A 22737-nucleotide genomic window follows, 5' to 3' on the forward strand; every position below is an offset into this window, starting at 1 on the left:
GAAAGAAAGGATTCTCCAGCCCTAGCCCTTGTCGAAAGATGGCATGGGTTTGGCCTCCTTCATGGGGCTCTCTGCACATTGGCTAACCCTGCAGCAGCTCCCCAGAAGGAAAGGCTAGCCATTCGCAGAGGCTGAGGAGAAAGAAGCAAGCAGAGAGAGAGAGAGAGCTGGGTCTTCCAGGGCTCTAGCTAAAGGGCTTCTTTTTTCATTGCCTGGTTTTGGGCTCCACGTGACTCTCACAAGGAAATATAACACACACAAATCCCACAGTGCTTAAGAAATAAATCCTAATACATATATGACAGTTCATTCAGAAAGGTTGAGGAAAAGCAATGACATGTGGGCTTACTTCTCTAGCTGTAGTTTTTTTTTAAATTGCATGTTTTGTCTTTGATGCAATTCCCATAATGAAATACACACACACACACACATATACACACACATATGCAAATCCTAGAACACTCTATAAATAAATGCTGGTATATGAGACAGTTCATTCAGAAAGGTTGAGGAAAAGCAATAAGAGCTGGATTTAGTTCTCTAGCTGTAATTAAAAAACAAATTGGATGTTTTTGCACTTGATGTGGATTCTACAATAGAACGTGTGTGTGTTTGTGTGTGTGTATATATATATATATCTAGTTGTAGGGTTGTTTTTTTTTAAATGCATGTTTCTGGGCTCCTTACCCTCTTGAGGGGTTGTTTATTCAGTGGTGGAATGAAGGCTGTGTGTGTGTGCATGTGTATTTGCACCAATGAAACCATGTGGAGAAAGAACTGCAGGAGCCGAGGGGCTTTGTGAGGGGCTCCTTTGCGCAGGGAGCAGGAGGCCTGACCTTGTTGTCTGTAGGGTGAGAAAAAGCACAGTCAGGATGGCTGCTTTGTGCCTCTGTCCCTTATTGCTCCACATGCTAGATTCAGTCCAGAGGGACAATCCCTTCTTCTTTCCTTGAGTGTCCTCCTGTGTGGCTTTTACTCCCACTCCCCCGTGTGCTCTTTCTTTCCCTGCCTGCCTCTCATTTTTGTAACGTGTGGGATCTTAATCCCACTGCAGTCGTGAGGAACAGCACAGCCCCTACATGTGGCGCGGTGCTCCAAATTGACATGCGGTGTGCATAATAGCCTTTTTTTGGCTTCCTGGAGACATGAATGAATGAATGCTTTCTTATCTTGCAGGGGAGGAGCTGAGATAGCAAGAAGCAAACAAGGGAATCCCTGAGTCCTGAGTGGGTGGCTTTGGGAGCGGCTTTAAGGAGCCTCACACTGTTGCTGCATCCACACTGGAGAAATAACCCAGTTTGGCACTCTTTTAACTCTTTCTGGCTCAAGGCTATGGAATTCTGGGAGTTGGAGTTTCTTGTGGGCCCAGAGCAGAGCAGAGCACATACTCCAACTTCCAGAATTCCAGGGCCTTGAGCCAGAAAGAGTTAAAGGAGTGCCAAACCAGGTTATTTCTCCAGTGTGGATGCACCCTCTGTTTCTGGTGTGAGTGGTAGGGAGATAGGGCTCTTCACTTCAGTCCCCCAGTCTTTGCACTGAGGTCTTTGCAGAGGGGAAGAGCATGTATATATATATATATTGTAGATGGCACTCATAATCCTTGAGACTGACTGCAGTTTCTTTCTTAGTATGTGGAAAGGTGGAATATCTAGGATAGATCTTCACATCCTGAGTGCAGTAATAGGTTTCCCTTTTGCCTTTTAATTGCTTCTTTCTTTCTTTCTTTGCTCTGGCTTCTATTAATGGACCTTTTTGCAATTCCGACTCTCTGCTATTTAGGGAAGCCTGTGGCATGCTGGACGTGTGGTAGTTCAGAAAATGAAGCAGTTGTGTTCAGTTTTTTCCATCTCTCCTTTCCTCTTGTGGGGCATATTCTGAAGAGGAACTGTAGATTACATTGCATATGTGCACAATCCTTCATGGAATTTGATTAGTTTCTATAGGAAGAGATGTAAAACATTTTAAAAAAACCTCTTGACAGTATGAACCATAGCAGTTACCTTTATTTTGGATTGTCCTTTATGTTTTTTAAGTCTTGCTTTCAAAGCAAAATTGACTGAATTTTCCATGTCTCGTTCTATACTGAGGTTCTAGTACAAGGGGGAAATGAGATAAAAAAGAGAGGTTCAGGGTGGAGCAGCATGTTTCAGGAGAGAATTTGGACTGGGCTGTCTTTAATATTGCCTGAAGGAGCTTGCCATGATATGGCCTAGTCATGTCATAATTAAGAACTTAGTTTTGGAAATTACCTTCATCATTGATATCATAGGCCTGTTACAGACTGCCAAAATAAAGCTGCTTCAGGTCTCTTTGGAGGTATGCTATTTAAATGATGCGTGGGTCCTAAGAGTCTGGAGGTCGCACCAAAGCCACACGCCATTCCTAAGCACTGGAGTGCAGCTTTGGTGCAGCTTCCGGATTCTTAGGATGCATGTATCATTTTAGAATCTTCAGAAAACATCTTTTTGATTCCATGTTTGATCAGGACATGGGAGAGAACCTTCTTGGTGGCTGCTTCCAGACTGGAATTCCTTCCCATGAAAGAGTTGGTTAGTTCTCTTCTGCTCTCTTTCCACCAGAAGGCAAAGACTTTTATGTTTAGACAGGTCTTTATAAGTCTTTGTGGCAGGAGGATTTTTAAAATAGAATGTGTTGTGCATTTATTACCTTGTACTGTGTTTAAATATGTTTTAGACAGTTTTAAATTAATAGGTTTTAAATAAGATTGCTTGCTGAAAGGATTTAAAATATTATTGGATTTTTAGACCTGTGCTGGGAGAAGGCAGAGTGTATTTCGATTAAATAAATACATACTGGGGATGTTTCTTAAAGGCCATCTAGTTTACTCTTCTTTATGGAGATATGCCTGTCTTAAAGCATAGCAATAGGATGTTTGCCACACCCATCACCTTTTGTTTCTGTGTCTATATCAGTGGTAGTCAACATTTTTTCTTTTTTGGAAGTGCGCTACAACTAAGTTCTTAGTATGAAATCATGCAGTCCAATATCCCCTTGTGCCTCTCTTTTGCATGTAGTTGGCTCAACCAGAGAGTAAGCAATAAGAGAGGTAGGTAGGAACATAAGCATATATCCTTGCTTGTATTGTTCATCTGCCACTTCTGCATCAATGTTGCAAGTAAGTCACACTCCAGTAGCAATGTACAATGTATAGAACTGCAAATTGGAGTTCTACGTGCTTGTACAGTGGTCTCTCCAGATTTGCGGGGGATGAGTTCTGCCCCCCCCCCCGAATTTGAAAATTTGCAAATAATCAAGTGCCATTGTTTCCAGTGGCCCCACCCTGCTGCAGCCAATTGACATATCGCACAGCCATTGGCTGCGGCAGAGGGGGCAGGGCATGTTCACGCCAGACCCTGAGTACTGCTGGGAAAGTGAGTCTTGATGGCTGCCAGGGTTGATTACAGGCCCCAGCACCAGGGGGAAGATGCCAGGAAGGGGAGGGTGGGTGGGTAACTATCATTATCAATAAACTCCATGTCACTACGAAAACAAACATCTTTTAATTGAATGGAATTCTCCAGGTAGAGAACAAGGCAATAGACTAAGTTTTGTCTGTTGCTTAAATGTATTTCAGTTCCGAAATGTTTATGATATACTTTAATATGACCTGTCTTCATTGATGAATTAATAGTTGCTAATCATGCAGACTATGTAGGGTAATGTAGTTTTATTGGGTGTGGGGGGTGGGGGGCAGGGAAGGAATGAGCCAAGACTGAAAAAGTAATGGCATGGTGAGTTGAAGTGATATTCATGTTCACATCCTTTTCTGAAGTCTCTGGCACTTCCCACAGCTGCACAATAGAACTATGAAAAAGTGTAGGAATGCTTTGGGCTATGCTGACTCACCCTATGAATGAACATCAAGAGGGCATCTCATAAGTTGAGAAGACTTCTGATACAATGTGTTGTGCACACCATGCCCTTCTCTAAATAAACTGAGGGACAGTATATAAAATCAGAAGGGGGATCTGATGATGAAATTTGAGGGTGACAGCTACTGAAGTGTTTTTATTCCTTGCACTCTAGTCCCTTGGTTCCCTGTTTAGGGGGTAATTTTACTCAGATTGCATGATAAGATCTGATGGAAATGTTTTCCTATAAGTTAAATGAACACTTAAGAATACTGAACAATGGATTTGGTTTGTCTTGTTTAACAATAATTCTTATTTGCAAACATGTCATGGTTAACAAATCATTAAATAAAACTGATTTAGAGGTATTTCTTTTAAAGGTTGTCTTGCATATTTTCAAGATATTTAGATTAGTGGCATCACACAGACCAGTGTGAACATAATGATAAACCAGGAATAGATGTTATGTGGCCAGTGAGGCCCATGGAATCACTCCCTCCCTCCCTCCCCCCAACCCTACCTGTTCATTGCTGGAATGAAATTCAGTCAAAAAGGGAGAATTGTGCCTCCAGAGACCTCCTGAGTAGTTCTTCTCATTTCATTTATGTGTAAAATAGTTTTGGAAAATGAGAAATATTCTTCTAGTCATTTGTTGTCTTTTTTTAAAAAATGGGTAGATTTGACTACCAAATCAGCTATTGGGGAAAAAAATCATTTATTTCATTTCTATGTCGCCTTTATCCCAGAAAGAGACCCAAGGCAGCTCTCAGACAAAAATCATTTAAAAAGATTTTGCAATAAAAAATAAAATATAATAACAACAATTAAAAAAAACCACAATTAACAGTTAGCTGAAAACAGTATAAAATGGCATTAAAACATACAGAGGTAAAAAAGAAAACTTGAGCACACACTCAGTATAAAGGCCTCCCTGATGTGATTATATATTAAATGCCTACTTGAATAAAAATGTCTTTGCACCATCAAAAAATGTGGTTCTCCAATCCTCTTCCCCAGGAGGCCAGTAAAACAGTCTGCAAGGTACAGTAGATCCTCGGTATCCCCTGGGGTTTGGTTGCAGGACCCTCCGTGGATAACAAAATCCATGGGTGCTCAAGTCCCATTAAATACAATGGCATAATGGTGTCTCTTATATATGAAATGACAAAATCAAGGGTTGCTATTTGGAAAATTTTTTCTGGAATATTTTCAAACCGTGGATGCTTGAATTCGTGGATAAAAAACCTGTGGATAAGAATCGCTGATGGTACTAACTTCTGTTTTCTTATTTTACAAGGCTGATTTAGATTCCCCTAATTCTCTGCATCTCAAACTTTGCAATGTGGGCCACTGGTAATTTTTTCCTTTTGATATGGCAGGAATTGGGACCATATTTGTAGTCACTGGCTATAGTTATTTCTTTCTTTATTGAAAACTCACCTGGGACCAGTGACCAGTAACTCAGTTACCAGCACAAGTCCGTGGTTCACTACTTCAAGTAGTGCTGCTCTATTGCAGCTCATAATTGAATGTGCATTTGTCTGGTTGCTAAGCATGGTTTCTTTTAATGTGTGCAGTTCTTATAAATATATTTTGACACTGCCCTGAGTTGGCTTTTGGAAAAACCTGACTTCCAATGTATAGTTAAACGAATTAAGACTTGTAATGAAAGAAACAGAAAAATCGGAGTTCTCAAAGTATAATAATTGTGTTCTTAGTGATTTCAATAAGCACTTATTCTTTAGCTTATACTATTTTCTTGTTTCTGTTGTAGCTCCTATTATCAACAGATACAACAGAAGAGTGTCAGGTAAGATTTTCCTTACTATTTAGATATAATGCAGAATCATTTTCAAGTAACAGTTAAACAAAAATATTATTTAATGTGCATTTTCTTCTGTTGGCAAAATTTGAGCATGGTTTAAGATATAAAAACGTGTTTTAAAATTGTTTCATTAAAAATGTACTTTTAGTAGTTGGATTTTAATGTAATAGAATCTTAACCAAATGTCTGCTGGCTGGTATACTCATGTAAAACCCCCAATCTTATCGAACTCTGCTCAAAAATTTGCCTTGTCGCTACTTAATCAAATCTGTTTTTTTATATGAAGTATTTCCTATTCAAGTACTTATATGAAGTATTTCCTATTGCTTTTTGGGATTTATATATTCTCTGAATATTTACAAGCCATCGATGCTTAAATTTGTGGATAAAAAAATCCATGGTTAAGGAGAGCTGACATTTTTCTCAGACATTTATTTTAACTGTAGAGAATGGCCTGCTTGAGCTGCATGGAAAAATAGAGCTTATTGCTATGTGAACTAAGAAGAGAAAATGCTGAATGAATTCCCTTTTACTCTTCCCTAATTGTTGGTGGAAATACTTTGGATATTATTTATCTTGCTTTCAAAAAAGCGTTTGATAAGGTCCTCCATTATATTTTGATTAGCAAACTGATTAAATAAGGAATGAGGGGAAACTAACAGGTGGATCCATAAACGTGCTCAAAGAGTTGTCATGAAAGGCTGGAGTGCCACAGGGTTCAACATTTTTATTAATTCAAATTAACAAAATGAAATTCAGTGGAGAAAATGCAAAATTTTACATGTAGGCCACAAAAATCCAGTGCATAGGTATAGAATGAGGGATGCTTGACACAGTAGTGCTACATGGGAAAGGACATTGAGATTATTCTTGATCATTATTCTTGATCATAAATTGAACATGAACCATCAATGTGATGCTGTAGGAAAAAAACAAATGCTATTTTAGCCTGCATTAAGAGAAGCATAGTTTCCAAATGGAGGGAAATCAAAGTTCCACTATATTCTGTGCTGGTCATGCTTCATCTGGAGTACTGCATTCAGTTCTGGGCACCTCATTTTAAGAAAGATTTAGACAAGTTAGAATAGGTTCAAAAAAGGGCAACAAGGATGATACAAGGAATGGAGAACAAAGCATATCATTATTACTATTATATATATATATATAATAAAATTATATTTGTATCTCACACTTTCCCCAGCACTGGGACTCAGAGTGGCTTCACAATATTAAAAGAACAATACAATTAAAAACATAGAAAAGAGGTGCATTAAAAAGGAATTAATTTATTACAATGTTGGAAAAGATAAATATTAAAAGAATTAAATACATATTAAAAAGATAAAACTGTATAAAACATTTTAAAATGAAACAACATCCCACTCGGTCCTTTTAAAATCTTCTGTTTCAAATGTCTGTCTGAACAGGAAGGTTTTTGCCTGCCAATGGAAGGACAATAAGGAAGAGGCCATTATGATCTCCCTAGGAAGGGAATTCCACAGTCCAGTGTCCCCACCAACTGTGCTTGTGATCTCTAGAGGATCTCAAAGCCCAGGCCGCTTTATACAGGGAGATACGATCTGCCAAATAGCGTGGGCCTGGCCCATATAGGGCTTTATAGATCATAACCAGCACTTTGGATTGTGCCTGGAAACAAATTGGCAGCCAATGGAGCTGTTTCAACAGGGGTGTTGTGTGGTCTCTGTAACCTGCCCCAGTTAACAGCCTGGCTGCAGCTCTTTGAACCAGCTGAAGTTTCCAAACACTCTTCAAAAGGCAGTCCCATGCAAAGCCCATTATAGCAGTCCAAACAGGATGTAACAAAGGCATGTACCACTGAGGCCAGATCCAGCATCTCAAGGAACGGGTGCAGTTGGAGCACAAGCTTTAACTGTGCAAAAGCACTCCTGGTCATTGTCAATAGAAACATGAAACATTTGGGGGAAAATGTTTTTCACCTTTTTTGCTTGAAGCATCCCCCCCTCCCCCGAATTTTTTTTTTAAAAAATCCTATTGGTGGCCCAGAGGTTAAATGCCGATACTGCAGCCACAAGGTTGTGAATTCGATCTTAGGCAAGGCTCCAAGGTCCACTCAGCCTTCCATTCTTTTGTAGGTTGGTAAAAGGCATACTCAGCTTGTTGGGGGCAGTTGACTTACACATTGTAAACTGCTTAGGGAGTGCTACTTCACTGATAAGTGGTATAGAAATGTACTTGCTATTCCTATAAAAAATGAAAATGGAAAAAAATGGAATGTGGAGTCCAGTTGGCCCTCCACATTTGCGGGTTTAACATTCACAGATTTGATTATTTGTCAGTTTGAATGGCTGGGAAGGGTGTGCATGCACTCCTCGTCCTCCATCCTGGGCTTTTTAACCCCCCTCCGCCCGTGGGAGAAAAAGCCCAGGATGGAGCAGCCAAGAAGGGTATGCACGTTTTCCTCCTCCTTCGTCCTGGCCTTTCCCCCTTGCAGGACAAAAAGCCCAGAATGGAGCACTGAGGAAGGGTGTGCACATGCTCCTCCTCTTCCTCTGTCCTGGGCTTTTTCCATGTTATTTTCACTTTCTTGGGGGTATTGAACCTTTGTGAATGTGGCGGGCAGACTGGATTTTCTTTTAAAATGATGAATTAAGACAAGATTTTCTTGTATCTGTTGCCCAAGATTATTTCTAAACGCTTTGTAATGAGATGGTTTTTATTATGTAAGACAATTCATTACATTACAGTTTCTGGCTTTGGTTTCCTTTTCTCACTTCTTTTTGTGGAAATGAATGCTTTAGGTTTGTTTAACCTCAGAGAGAGAGAGAGACTAGAGGAAAAAAGATAATATTCTTTGTTTTACAAATGTAGCTATTTTTGTTTTTGTTTTTTGTCTTCTTTTCAACTGGCAAAGCCAAATATGTTTCTTATTGTTCAGGATTTTGTGGTTCCATCTATAGAAAAAATACACATTTTAAAAAAATACATTTTGTAATATGTTTGGGAAAAAAAAACCCATACCTTTAATATATACCAAATACAGTTGAACATAGGCAGAATAACATTCTTTCAGGGTTTCTTAACTTTAGAAACTACTGTATTTCTGAACTTCCGCAGAGTGCCTTTCTGTTACCATTCATGTGCACCTATGCATTATGTTAAGATAACCATCTTCTCTATACTAATTTTGATTAATCTGGGGGGAAAAGACAGAAGTGAGAACTGGATTTTCTAACTGCAGCTCTTCAGAAGCAGAGGTTGCCTTTTGATTTGAAATTTAGAGCTTGGAAAATACTGTTTTTGGCAGTCCAGAGTTCTGAAATTTGAAATTAGTAAATCATTTATAGCAGGAAAATGAAAGTGAGTTAGATCTGGATGACTTAAAAGAAAGGATACTGGGTGATCCTTCTCTACTTTTGTTCTCTGTTGCAAGCAATAGGCAGGGTTCTTTGTGGAGCTAAGGATGTTAAAACTGTCCTGAGTGTGAACTCTTAAGAGAAGATTTAAGTGTTTCTTGCATGTAGATAGCAGGGCAGTTGGAAGTGCTTGCTGTTTAGATGGCCTCTCCCCATTACATTTTTGCATGGGTTCCTCTTTGGATTGACATGGCAAAGTACACACTCTAAGGAGCCATTCACCTATTAGGTGCTGAAGAGTGCTAATAAATATTCCTGGAATTATTTAAGCCACCTTGCCCTTTGAGTTCTGAGACATGGCTCTCAATAATAGACCCCCCCCCCAAGAAGTTAAAAGTCAGTAGGAAAGGTAGCATGTTTATTCTACAACACTGAACTAGGTGAGGGTGTAACATTATAAAGCAGTTGGGGGAATTAAGAAGCGGTGTGCTAAGGGAAGCTGCTGGCTACGATGCAAGCTGGTATCTTTGTCTGCCCCAGGATGTGGCTGGTTAACATTGCTCAGTGCAGCCCAACAGTATTAGAACAATTCTGACTATATTGGTAATAATAATAATAATAATAATAATAATAATAATAATAATAGGTTTTATTTATATACCGCCCAATCACTGGGAATCCGAGCGGTTTACAATAGAGGGGATAACAGACAATTCCCTGCCCACAGGCTTACAATCTAAAAGACACGACACAAAAGGAGAAGGGAATGGTGAGGGGGGGAGGGAATCAGGTCCAGCATTCTTCTCTCCCTCTGAGGCCTGGACCAAGGCAGATGGACCGGAGGGAGGGCTCTTCTTCTTCAGGCTAGCCCCTGCTGGTACTGGGCCAGCCTTCTCTCTCCCTCAGAGGCCGAAAGATGACAGTTGGGGAGGGAGGAGCCTCTTTCTAATAATAGGGTGGTGTCATGAATAAGGGCTATCATTGCTATGACAGCTTGTAAAGGAAAAGAAAAGTTCTCTGTTGGAGACTGCTTAATGTTTATGTGTATTTCTTTTCTGTCCCACAATGAGAATGTAACTCTCCCTTCCTGCTTCTTTTGAGAAAGCTGTTGCCCAATATCTGTTTATTTATTAAAATATTTATATCCTACCCTATCTCTAAAGCTCTCAGGGCAACATACAATAAAACACCCATTTGAATGTTCTATGAGTTTTCTGGACTTCTCTGTCCTAATTCCTGTCAACACTATCCCATGGATGATTGTTGTGTAGGCACAGCATGCTAATATGCTCGGGCCGTTTTGTGACCAAGAAATATGTGCTTTTCTATGTTGTTTGTGTACATTGTGTGCATTTGCATGATGCGGTAATCAAGGAATTTGATGAAACTTTGGCCTGTCATGAATAAGATGTCTCTGGCAAGGGAAGATGCCTGTGGCTAGACAGATCATAAGAAAAACTGGAGACACATCTCTAAGTGTTCAATAGATGCTGATTTATTATAGACTAGAGAAAGCCCAGTTCATTTTGGTATGTATATATTTTTATGATCTTTTTCGGGGACTATGAAAAACATAATAAAGAATACATACAATGTATGTATGTCTCAGAGTAGAGAGCAGAAGGTGAACTGTGAGCGATGTTTGAGGGGTTATCCTTTACCTTTTCACTGTTTCTGTTTGTTTACCTTAAATTCCAGACAAAAACATACTGCCTTTGAGAGCCAGTCTCCATGTTTTGTGAGGCTACAAGCCTCTTTATTAGGCAGAGAAAACTGAATTTATCAGGAAGCCTCCATGCTTTTTCTTCAGGAAAACTTTTAGGTGTTGCTAAAGTAAAACATGCCAATGCACTTCCAGTTTGAGGCGAAAAACTGAACTAAGGATGACAACCATAACATCTTGACAAAATGCACCCCTATGAATCACATCATTTTTTTCCCTTTCTCCTATAAGATTTTTAACAACTTTGCCTGCTGAAGATGCCAGTGGAGCTTTGAAAGCTTGCAACATGTATGTTGTATATTTCAGTTGACCCCATAAAAACATCACTGTTTTGTGGATTCTGGATGCTATTGTACTATGCAATACATGATAAAACTTAAAATCTCATTCCATTTGCTGGACAAAAAGAAACATATGAACTGTGCTTCAGAAATTTCTACAGTTAGATTTCAAATTCAAATCTATAGGTCCTAGGCAGTATACAAAGATTCTGTGTAATATGTTTGTTTTATGATATAATTATATTTTGTCATTTCATGTTTTGTTTTTTCTGTAGCCCCTCTAATACAAAGTAGTCATTTGTTGAGCACTTTTGGAGTTTACATTGAGTGGCTGTCCTGTTTGTTTCTTTAGATATTTCATAAGGCAACCATGGTATGAAACTCAGTGGTTTGATTTGCTGCTCCCACTGCAAATCAAGAGTGATCAAGCAGCATTCATGACAAGCAGGCATTCTGGCTTCTGTGATGTGAGCATACCCATTGTCCCTAAGAGACTATGTAGCAACATTTGTTCTTTCAGGTGGAGCAGGGTGAAACCCAGGGTGATGGGGGTTACCCAGCAGACAATGGATCATTAATTAAATAGGCAACCTGAGGCCTTGCCATTCAACAACAGAACAATACACAGTAACATGTAAATCACTTCCTTTCAACCAGCATTATATATACCCCACTCTCTTTCATGCCAGCATTTTCTGAAGATGCCAGCCACAGCTGCTGGCGAAACATCAATAAAAAACTCTTCTAGAACATGGCCTCATAGCCCCCCAAAAACCACACAAAACTATAGATTTATTACTGTTTTATGCATATTCATCATGGTAGTTAGTGGTTTAAACAGAGGTATAGTATAGCATTATAAAGCTCTTGGTACCAGTATGAATTTGTACATTGCATCATTTCATAAACTAAGCTTGTATTCACTCCTGCCACATTTGCCCTTCTGTCTAACATAATTAGTTATCAGTTATTTAAGATAAGGGTAGGCTGTCAGCAAATGTATAGCACCTGTTCTTCCTCCTAAAATGGTTAGAAATCTTCAGGAACCTCAATTTTTGTGCTTCTCTCCTGCTGTGCAGCCACCTCCCCCAGCTGTCAAACTAATTGCTTTCTGTGGTTTGAACATCTAATTTGGCTGCCTTTTTCTGATAAATTTTAGGACAATTTCAGTTTCCTATTAAAAATATATGCCTTTTATTAAGTGTGTAGTTGAAAATGTTATCTTTACTGAATAAAGAATGTGTGTGTGTGTGAGAGAGAAAAGTAAATTTTATCTTTTAATCTGTGTCTTCTAAAATGTGAATTTGTTTTCCACTGAACGCTAAAGGTACCAGACCCCAACTGATCTTGGAAGCTAAGTAAGGTGAGCCTTTGTTAGTGCTTGTTTTAGAGACCTTTAAGAAATACCAGGTGCCATAGGCTATATTTCAGAGGAAGGAACTGGCAAACCACCTCTGAGTATTACTTGCCTGAGAAAGCCCTGTGAAATTCATGGGGTCACCATGAACACAAAAGGAAAACAGGGCACAACACAAGGGAAACATTTGATTCAACATGTTCCTTCTTGATTCTTAAACAGCCTTACTCTTTTGGGAGACATTCCTGTTTTTCCTGCCTGTTTGAGGTGAATGATGTGGTTTTACAATTCCTAGGTGAGTGTCTGAATAGAAAAGGCTGAGAGCAATCAGTGACCAGATCTTCACCAAAAGAATTAAAAACATTATTTTGTAATTTAAGCCAGGAAGAAATAGAAGAATTAGAATGAATAGTTTTCTTCAGGCATAACAATCTGCAGTGCGGTGTCAAGCACAGCTTATGTCTGGACCAACTAGTTTTCTTATGCGATATCTCAAAACATATAGTAGATGGTTGTTGCAGTATTTGTTGAATCATGTCTTTAAAAGAAGTGTTACTGATACATTTCTGAGGCCTTTTTAGAAAGTTACTACAGTCAGCCCTTCTGTATCTGTGGGGATCTGTTCCAGACCCCCCACAGATACCAAAATCCATGGATGTTCAAGTCTCATTGTCCCTAATGGCAGTGCAGCCATATGGCTGCGCCACCATTAGGAACAACTGAACTGATGTCTTCCCTCCCTCCCCTCCCCCTCCAAGGCTACTGCCCCAAGCTTGGCTTTGGACATGGAGGCTGGAGTCGCATCAGTTGGAGGAAGCTGCGTTGGGGCCGGGGTTTGGGTGTTGGAGCCTCCCCTTAGGCCCAACACCTGGAACAGAACCTCCAGGCTCTGAAATCCCGATGACGGCTCCGGCTCTCTCCAGCTGACAAGGCTCCAGCCTCCACCTCCAAACTGCCCCCAGAAGCCAAGCTTGAGGCAGAAGCCTTGGAGGGGGGAGGAAGAGAGAAGAAAGAAAGGGAGAGAGAGAGAGGGAGGGAGGACGTCAGTGCACTTGTCTCCAATGGTGATGCACCTGTCTGCACGAGCAACCATTGGGGACAACATGGGCTTGCTGTCGGAGAATGCTCAAATCCGTGGGTGGCAAGTCCACAGATACTGGAAGTGTCACTGTATAACCCAAAAGAACATTGGTTTCACTGTCCTTTCTTTAGAGGCTCTGCCAGGACATATTCCCTTCCCTTCAGACAGTGTATTTGGTTGGTAATTCTGAGCAGTATGGTGCCTCAAAATTCTTAGGTGCTTGTGAGGAAATATTTAACGATTGTTGCATTTTAATTGGTGCAGTGTCGTACATTGCAGTATACTGATGTCGAGGTTATCAGCATCTAGATCATTATGATTAGGGTATCCCTGCCCAGGGGTGATTGTATCAGGAATGTTGGATTAAGTTGGGAAAATGTACTATAAGCTTCTGAGGTCACCTAGGCCTCCAGTAACCAGAGGTAGATCTAAAATGTCACCAAATTTACAACATGTCTTTTGGAGGAATTCAGCCCCATTTACAATAACCCTTTTCCCTGCTCACCACCAGAGGTCAAACTTAGTTTGTTACCCTTCATTGAGTCTATTAGAATCCTACTCAAGGAGTTGCATGGCCACATATGTCTGGGATGTTACCTGAAGACAGAGTTGCTTGTCATCACTGTTCAGTGTGACATTGCATATTGATGACAGCCTCAAAATCTGTTAAAGATCACTCCTTAAATTCTTCAGATAGTATTAAATAGTAATAGACATCACAGCTCAAAACCCAAGACATCAGAGGATAGCTACCCAATATCACTTTCTGCAACTTGTTTTGTAAGTATAAGGAATCACTGACTTAGCATGCCAGCTAACTGTGCCAGAATGATGGCATGGTTATAATGGTATCAAATATGCCAATGAGAGTTGAATAGAATGTCCATACATTTCCTGTTTGTCTTTCAATGAATTTATCCAATACGTAAAGACACCAGATCCCTTCTGATCTTGGAAGTTAAATAGGATCAGCCCTGGTTAGTACTTGAATGGGAGTCTACCATTGTATACCAGGTGCTGTAGGCTATATTTCAGAGGAAGGAACTGGCAAAATAGTCTCTTGAGTCTCCTAAGGAAAAAAAAAGCTTAAGAAATTTATGGGGTCACCATAAGTTAACAGGTGACTTGAAGGCACATACACATAAGACAGATACACTTTCAAGCCTGGATGGTTGAATCTCTGGATATGGAGGGCCAACTGTAAAACCGTTAACCAGTATAAAAACTGATCAGGAGGTTGTAAGAATTGGGAAAAGGCAATTTAATATTCTTAAAGGTTCTTCATTTCAAAACTGTAACATTGTATAAAAAGAGCTGTCGTTCATTCACATTTGCGGGTACACAAAGACTAGTATATTCATACTAGTTGCAACAACCAATCCCAAAGAAATACTCATGCAAATCAGTAATGTACATGCAGGGAAATATGCCAGTTAGCATGCTGATCCCTGGTCACTGAAACAATTGAATGTGTCAAAACTCGGAGCTAGCAAACTCATCCCCAATTGGACCAGTGCTGCTCCTTTCTGGCATTAGAACAAAATTGTGACTGTGAACAAACTGCAGTGTGGCTTTCATGGACGCTCCAAAACTACTGATCTGGGCCTAATCCCACCAAAATCTCAGTCATGAAATTGCCCCTCCATGGAACAGCTAACCCAGCTTCCAAATAGAATGCAGTTCAAAACTGTATTACCTGATCCTTTCCTGCTCATTTACCAGGAAATCTTGCAGGTGTAAGAAGAGAAACAGAATTGTGGTGGAAGGACTGTATTGCTGGATTAAGGCCAATGAAGGAACAAGAAGTATTGATCTTACATTTTACCCTTTCCCAAATGTACAAATGTTGTGTTCGAGGAAATTCACCTCTGGTAGTGAGCACACTATGGGATGATCGGTGGAATCAAGTGGTTAGAATCGCATGACTCTGTTGACTGCAAGGTTGGCAAGGTTGGGCAGTTTGAGGCCCAGGTGCCACATGATGCATGAGCTCCCATCACAAGTCCCAGGCTTCTGCCAACTAGCAGTTTTGAAAGTCATGGAAATGCAAGAAGATAAATAGGTTACCACTCCCAGTGGGAAGGTAAAACAGTGTCTGTGCACCATCACAGCTTGAGCACTTAGTGAACAGAGTAGTTTTTCCACAACGCTGGGTTCTTTGGCTCAGTAATGGAGATGAGCACCACCGCTATGGTCAGGACCACAACTTGCACAACTTGTCAACGGGGGACATACTCTTAACCTTTTACCTTTAAGAACTGCAACACAGTTCAGCTTTTAACACAAAGAGATCTTATGTCAGGTTACAATGGACATTTGAAAAGCACAGTCCTGGCAGACCAGTGCAGCTTTAATACAAATGATACACTGCTTTTCGGCCGATTGTAAGCATACCAGTCACTAGTTGAAAATATACAAATGGTTCAGGCTTTTGAACGCTAAGTGATTCATCACCATCGCTTTCTGGAGAAGAGAAGGTATATTTCCTTATCTCTGCTAACATGGGACTGTCTTAAAAGCATGATGAATGTCGTCTCACAAGCAAAATAAAACCTTTGGCCTTACAATGCAAAAGAACTCAGTTTGTAGTACTAATTCTGTTTTATATATAGTTCATCTGCCCTTTAAACAATCACTCTTATATATTTTGGTTAAAAGGATGAACTACACTACAGTTTGGGGCTGTCTTAAACTGAAGTGATACAGCAAAGTACAAAATGTAAGAAGAAAATTACAAAAAATAAATAAATTGGATTTACGGTATAGCATTACCTCGGAATTACACACAGAATGCATCCCTCCCATAAAGCCAAACCGTGCTAGAGAACAGAAAGGGGGGGGGGAAGCATACCCTGAAAATAGTGGACTCTAAACCTTGCTAATGGTCAAGAGAGTTTTCTGTATCATAGGGCAACATGTGCTCTGGTTTATACCACACCAGAGTACTACAAACTGTGCAAATCAAACCCCAGAATTAGCACACTATGCCTTAGAACACTAATAATAGTATACTGGTTTTCTGCAACTTCTAACTCCCTCTGTGTATGTCACCATCTTCTCAGTTATGAATAACTGAGAACCAGACAAGGTTACGCAGTGGGTCAGAATTACCCTTTTTGGAAGTAACACAGAAAAACACTAAAAATCAAATCCTAAGTCTTGATACACACCAGAGTTTTCCTTAGCGGATACTTTAAAGTAGTTCAAACAAAAATACAATGCAGTGGATATTAAATACAGAAAAAGTAACATTTGTTTTGATTAAGCCTGCAATATTGTGATGCATACCATAGTTTAGTAAAATCCAAATCACTGTACAGAAATTAAATCTTATTTAACACTGTGCCAGAATTTTTCAAATGTCACAGATGGTTGTTACTAGTAAAATAATGTTGTGAAAGCAAACAGACAGGGAAGAAGACAGGAGGAAAGAAGAGAAGCTTTTCAGCATAAATAAATAAATACAATAAAGGGCACTATTTTTACTTTTCAATCTCTAAAAGTTTTATAAAAACCCACTTGGAAAGTAAAAATGTGTAGCACCATTGCTAATATAAAGCACATCCCTCACATTGCTAAAACATTACTTTAAATATTACAATGGAGTTAGGCATATACACATACACTCATGAGGGGGGACTCAATGTCCACTCCCAAAGACCTTCCTTCCACAGAAGGGGGGAACGTTTCAAAATGAATTCCTAGTAAATCTAATCTTTGGACAACTTTTCCCCATTTCTAAATTGAGTCACCAATGTCCTCAATGGATGGTTCAGATTTCTAGAAAGAAAAAAAACAAATGCCACATCCCTTCAAGCTTTCAACAAAGGTCCCAAACCTATATTGCATTTTCAGATCCCCCTCCCAAACACAAACTGAGCACTTGGGTCCCATACAGATTGTCTTCAGCTTCAATAGCTCCACTCTACATACAAGCATAAAATGAAAAAAAAACAGAATTAGGAGAATCTATAAATCTTATTTTAATGCTATGTATGCTATAAGATTACGTCATCTTGAATAAGAGACATAGGAGGAAAATAATGAACCAAGAAAAACAGATTCATATTCCAATCAAAACTGCTTACACAATCCACCTGACAGAATCCAACTCCAGTGCAAACCATGATATGTCAACCAATATGGAAAACAAATAGGTGGGCCACAAAGATTGGAAATGACAAATACAAAATCCCCCATCTACAAAAACGGAGACACAAAAAAGGCTGCAGCAACTAATAGGACCCTAGCACTAATCTCACACAAGCACAAGTTCAGGCTCATACTTCTTGCAGCACAGACTCCATCCTACATGGAGAGATGAATTCCCAGAGGGGAAAGCAGGATTCAGGACAAGGAGAGCGACGGGGGGGGGGGGTGAAATAAGGACAATGTTGCAAACATTTTTATCTGTGAGCTGGCCTGGGTCCTTTTTTTTCCAGGGAGAACAGGCAGCAACAATTAGAAATAAATAATAAATATAAACAAATAAAATACACTGGTTGATGTTGAAACACAAACAAGGAAATTTAAAGAGAAAAATCAGTGTGTGTTTTCATAGACACATCAACTCATCGATGAGAAAGACTATGGGATATCCTAAAAACAAATGGAAGTGCCACTGCATCTGATAGGTACTTCAGACCAGAAGCAGCTACTGTTAGATACGAAAGCACAGCAGAAAACAGGGGGTCGGTTCAGTCAAGGGCTGTATCCTTCACCTTACCTGTTCAATTATACTGGGTGAAAATAATTATAACAAGAGGAGCGGCGTATGGACACCAGGAGGAGGAGGAGTGAAAACAGGATGAAGGGAAATCTCAACAATCTAAGATATGGAGATGACACCATAACTACAAGCCAGATAAACACCACAGACCTAGAATAACTACTAAGGAAGATAACCGACGAAGAAAGTACCAAGGCAGGCTTAATGATGGACATAAGAAAATAAAAAAAATGACAATGAAGGATCTAAGCAGATTCAACCTCAGGCACATTGGCGGAACAGCAACGGTAACGGTCATTCATCACATGAATCAAACATGATCAGAATGGAGAACCACAGTAAAAGAAATCAGAAGTACAGCAGAATGAGACAAGAGGGCAGATAGAAAAAGTTATTAAAACAGCAAAGATATACAACTAAGCACGAACAGTCAGAGCGTCCAAACCACAGCATTTCCTATTTCATCATTTATAGATGCACAGCACCAGACAATTAAGGAACGCAGATAAAATGAAACGCAATTCATTTGACATGTGGTGCCTGCGAGAAGAAGAGTGCTGGGGATACCATGGACAGCCAAAAATGGTCCTTGAGCAGATCCAAAGCCCAGAAACTCTCCAGCAGAAGCCAAGATGATTAACAACTAAGGGTCATTACTTTTGGCACATTCATGAGAAGGCACAACTCACTGCGGAAAAAGGACAGTAATAACAGGAAAAGTGGCAGGGATGTAGAAAGCAGAGGAGAGAAGGCGACATGTAGATCAGTGATGGCGACGAGCTATGAGCACGCGTGCGCAAGAGGTGGACTCAGAGGGCACATGAATTGAGCCGTTGCCCTAGCTCGGGGCTTGCCAGAGTTTACTAGAAAAAGCCAGAGGGGAACGGCACTTTGCAATAAATAATGTGGGTCTGGGTTGCAGTTGGGCAATCAGCCTCTTTTAAAAATGTGTCATTGTACACTTTGTCCATAACTTCAGGAGGATAGTCAACAGCAGCTTACAAATGTGGTTACACTGAGAGCACATTAGAATGGTTGATAGTAATTTTAGCCATAGACTATGACTCTGCGGAAAAAACACAGGCATGAAACCCACTGGGTCACCTTCAGGCAGGTCACAGCACCTCAGCTCAGAGAGGACCAATGGCAAGTTCCTCTGATGAAAACTGCCAGTTTGAAAGACTGACAGGCACCCACAACAAAACAACAACAAACAACACAACAACAACACATCACAGTATTTTAGATTTCTCATAAAAGTCTTTATTTTAAGCATACTGCATCCACTAGCCCGAAGCCATCAATTAAAGAGATTTCAGTGTTTCTTCAAAAAAAATGCCAATAGGTAACACTTATATTCAACAGAGATCATTACAATGTTCTCCACTCACTACTTAACATATTTTTCAGTCAGATGGTTAATACTTGACTTTGAGTTTGACGAAAGTGTCTAATGCTGAAAGCACGACCACCATGTGCTATCTAGAAGAGTTCCAAGCTGAAACAAGTAAAGCTTGTCCACACATGCAGAAACAAAAATAACAAGACGCAATGTTCACGTCTCACTCCACTTCATTTTAAATGCACCAATTAACCTTGTGTTCAGAATGTCAGGAGCAAGTTCTCTCGTAATGTAGCTATTGTTACCAAGGATTTTCTGCAGGGCAATTATTACTGGCTTCAACCTTCATGAAGAAAATAGCCAGGGTACCATTTGACAAATTTCCCAGGCTAACCATTAGACTAATTTTGTAAAGCCTACTATAAAACAATCAAAACTACACTGGTTAGGATCTTAAACTCTTCAGGTTATCTTCTGAGAAAGAAACAGTTCACACCAATGAATGTGCTACAGATCACCAAAAACACTGTTTGCAGTAAAGAAAAAAAAGAACGAAAAACAAACAGCTACTTTCCCCTATTTATGCTACTGCCCCATAACAATGGTGCCATGAGGAATGCCACCACAACTATATTAAGAGTTGAAGGAAGAACCTCTCAAGGGAGTGGGGTGAGTTCTTTTTCCCAACATGGCCATTCCTTCTTAGTTAGTGAATGGTAAAATTCAAAAACAAATTGAACTACATCAGTTTAGCTCCTAAGAGAAATTTAAGCGGAAGTGCCTCCTTGGCATGACAGAATTGGGGGCATACTTATCAAATGTTGCAGAAGACGACACAAAATAGGATGGAATAAACTAAACACCCCAGAGACAGGATCAAAATTCAAAATATGATCTAAATAGACTAGAAAGCTGGGCCAAAGCTAAAACAACATGAACTTAACAGCAGGGGCAATGTCAAGGTACTGCACTAAATGGGAATGGAAAATGAAAGCAGAGATACATGGATGGGCAACACTGGATGAATCAAACTCATGTGAAAGGGATCAAGGGCGGGTTACAGACCGCCTATTTGGGGTGGGGCTGTACTCGCCCCTTTCCCGGTGTCATCGGGGCCTCAGCTGCCAGAACGGCAGGCGACGAGGCCCCGATCGCCGGCTTTTCAGGCTGCCTAGGGAAGCGGCAAAAACGCCGCTTCCAGCAGCCTGAAGGAAAAAGGGATGCCTTAGGGCTTTTCAAGCCCAAGGGACACCCCGCGGAACCGTGGAGGAGGAGAAAAACAGGGGAGAAAGGGCTCGTTGGCCCCTTTTCTCCCTTGCTTCGCTGGTCGCAGCGTCTGAAGGCTGCGCCCCAGCAAAGGCAAAGCTGGCGCCGCAAACCAGGAAGGAGCTCTGAAAGGAGCTCCTCCTCGGTCCGCGGAAAGGGCCACACTAAGCAGCCCTGTGCGCGGACGTCGACGTCACGTCCGCGCCCCCCCCCCCCCCCATGCGACCCGTTACAGAGGGGGTCGTTGACACGTCATGGCCAGCCCCCATGGGAAGGGGGCCGCCATTTTGTAGGGACTCAGTCAGTACAGGGTTGGGGGGTGCGGAAGCACCGCACCTTCCTAACCCTAATACGGACTGAGTCCGTTACTTTCATGGCGGTGTGTAACACCGCCTCCTAGGAGGGTCCAAGTAGACCACATCAGTCAACAATGTGATGGCTGCAGTAAGAGAGGCCAATGAGGATTTTAGTGCTGCATAATAGAAGTATAGTGGTCTAGATACGGGAAGTAAATAGTTCCTCGGCCACATCTTGAGGAGGCGAGAGAGGCAGGCCAGCAACCAACAGGACCTCTGCCTGCCAAAGAACAAGAAGCCCTCCTTCCGACCCCACATCTTGAGGGGGAGAGAGAGCAAGGCGGCAGAACAATAGGACCTTGGCTGCAACAGACAAAGTCGCCTCCTTCCGCATCACCCATCTTGAGGGGGAGAGAGGCAGGCCAGCAACAACACAGACCTCCATCTGCAAAAGAACAAGAGCCCTCCTTCACGACCAACCATCTTGAGGGGGAGAGAGGCAGGGCCAGCAACACAAACAGGCTCACCGTGAAAAAGGCCATTAAGAAGCCCTCTTCGATCCACCATCATTGAGGGGGAGACAGGCAGGCCTGGCGGACAACAAGCCTTCAACTGATGGCTTGACTGCTTTGTACATGGTTTTGCAGGATTTTTGTTGGAATTGTATGAGGATTGCGCTGATGCACTATTGATGTATATGTATTGCTTTGTGCTCATAGGCATGTGACATTTGTAGCTTGTAGTTTTGACACCGCTTTGATCTGGAGGAAAAGTGGTATACAAAATAAAATTATTATTATAATATTATTATTATTATTGGACATCTATTCTGCTCTTGGTCAGGCCACCACTTGGAGATATTGTGTCCAGTTATGGGCCACCACATATTTAAAAAGGCTGTGGTGACAAATGGAGTGTGTCCAAAGGAGGACAACTAACATGGGTGAAGGGTCTGGGAAAACCATGGCCTGTGAGGAAAAGACTCAGAGAGCTAGAAGCATGTTTCGCCTGGAGAGAAGAGAAGGTTAAGAGGGTGATATGATAGCCCTGTGAAAATATTTCAAGGGGTTGTCATATTTGAGGAGGTGAGGCTAGCTGTTTTTCTTCTGCTCAAGAGAAACATTGACCTGGAAACACATGGTTGCAATAGAAGCTCCAGGAAAAATAGATTTCAGCTCAAAAATTCGGAGGAGGAAACTTCCTGACATGTAATGAGCAGTTCGACAGTGGAACACTCATTCCTCTGATGAGTGGTGGAGTCCCCTCTTTGGACGTCTTTAAACAGAGGCTGGATGGTCATCTGTTGGGGCATGCTTTGATTTGTGATTTCCTGAAGCACACAGGGTTGGGAATGTGATGACTCTTGTTGGTCTTCTTCAATTCTATTGATCTAACCTATGACCGTTATGCTAACTTGGGAATCTTGTTCTTGACAGCTGACAATGGGACTGATGGAAGCAAGAGTAGCCACACTTGACAGGGAGGTGGAGTGCAACGTACCTGCTGCCACCTTTTTTTTCTTCTATGGTTCTCAAGATGCGCTTTGGTCAGTCATCTAGAGCACATTTTGGAGAATAATGATTATCAAGGAACCTATTCTGAATTAAGATTCCACCCTGGTTGAGGAGTT

The 22737-nt window shown here is 40.9% G+C and overlaps 1 protein-coding gene across 1 annotated transcript in view; it reads left to right on the top strand.

Annotated features, from left to right (window-relative positions):
* The window catches only part of PRKAR2A (protein kinase cAMP-dependent type II regulatory subunit alpha), a 101458-nt gene that overhangs the window by 7927 nt on the left and 70794 nt on the right, over positions 1-22737 (top strand). Inside the window, exon 3 of the mRNA XM_042447443.1 lies at positions 5647-5682. Coding sequence (XP_042303377.1) covers positions 5647-5682 — 36 coding nt within the window. The remainder of the gene's footprint in view (positions 1-5646; positions 5683-22737) is intronic.

Source organism: Sceloporus undulatus, chromosome 2 (genome assembly GCF_019175285.1).
Source record: "Sceloporus undulatus isolate JIND9_A2432 ecotype Alabama chromosome 2, SceUnd_v1.1, whole genome shotgun sequence".
In the NCBI taxonomy this organism is placed as follows: domain Eukaryota; kingdom Metazoa; phylum Chordata; class Lepidosauria; order Squamata; family Phrynosomatidae; genus Sceloporus; species Sceloporus undulatus.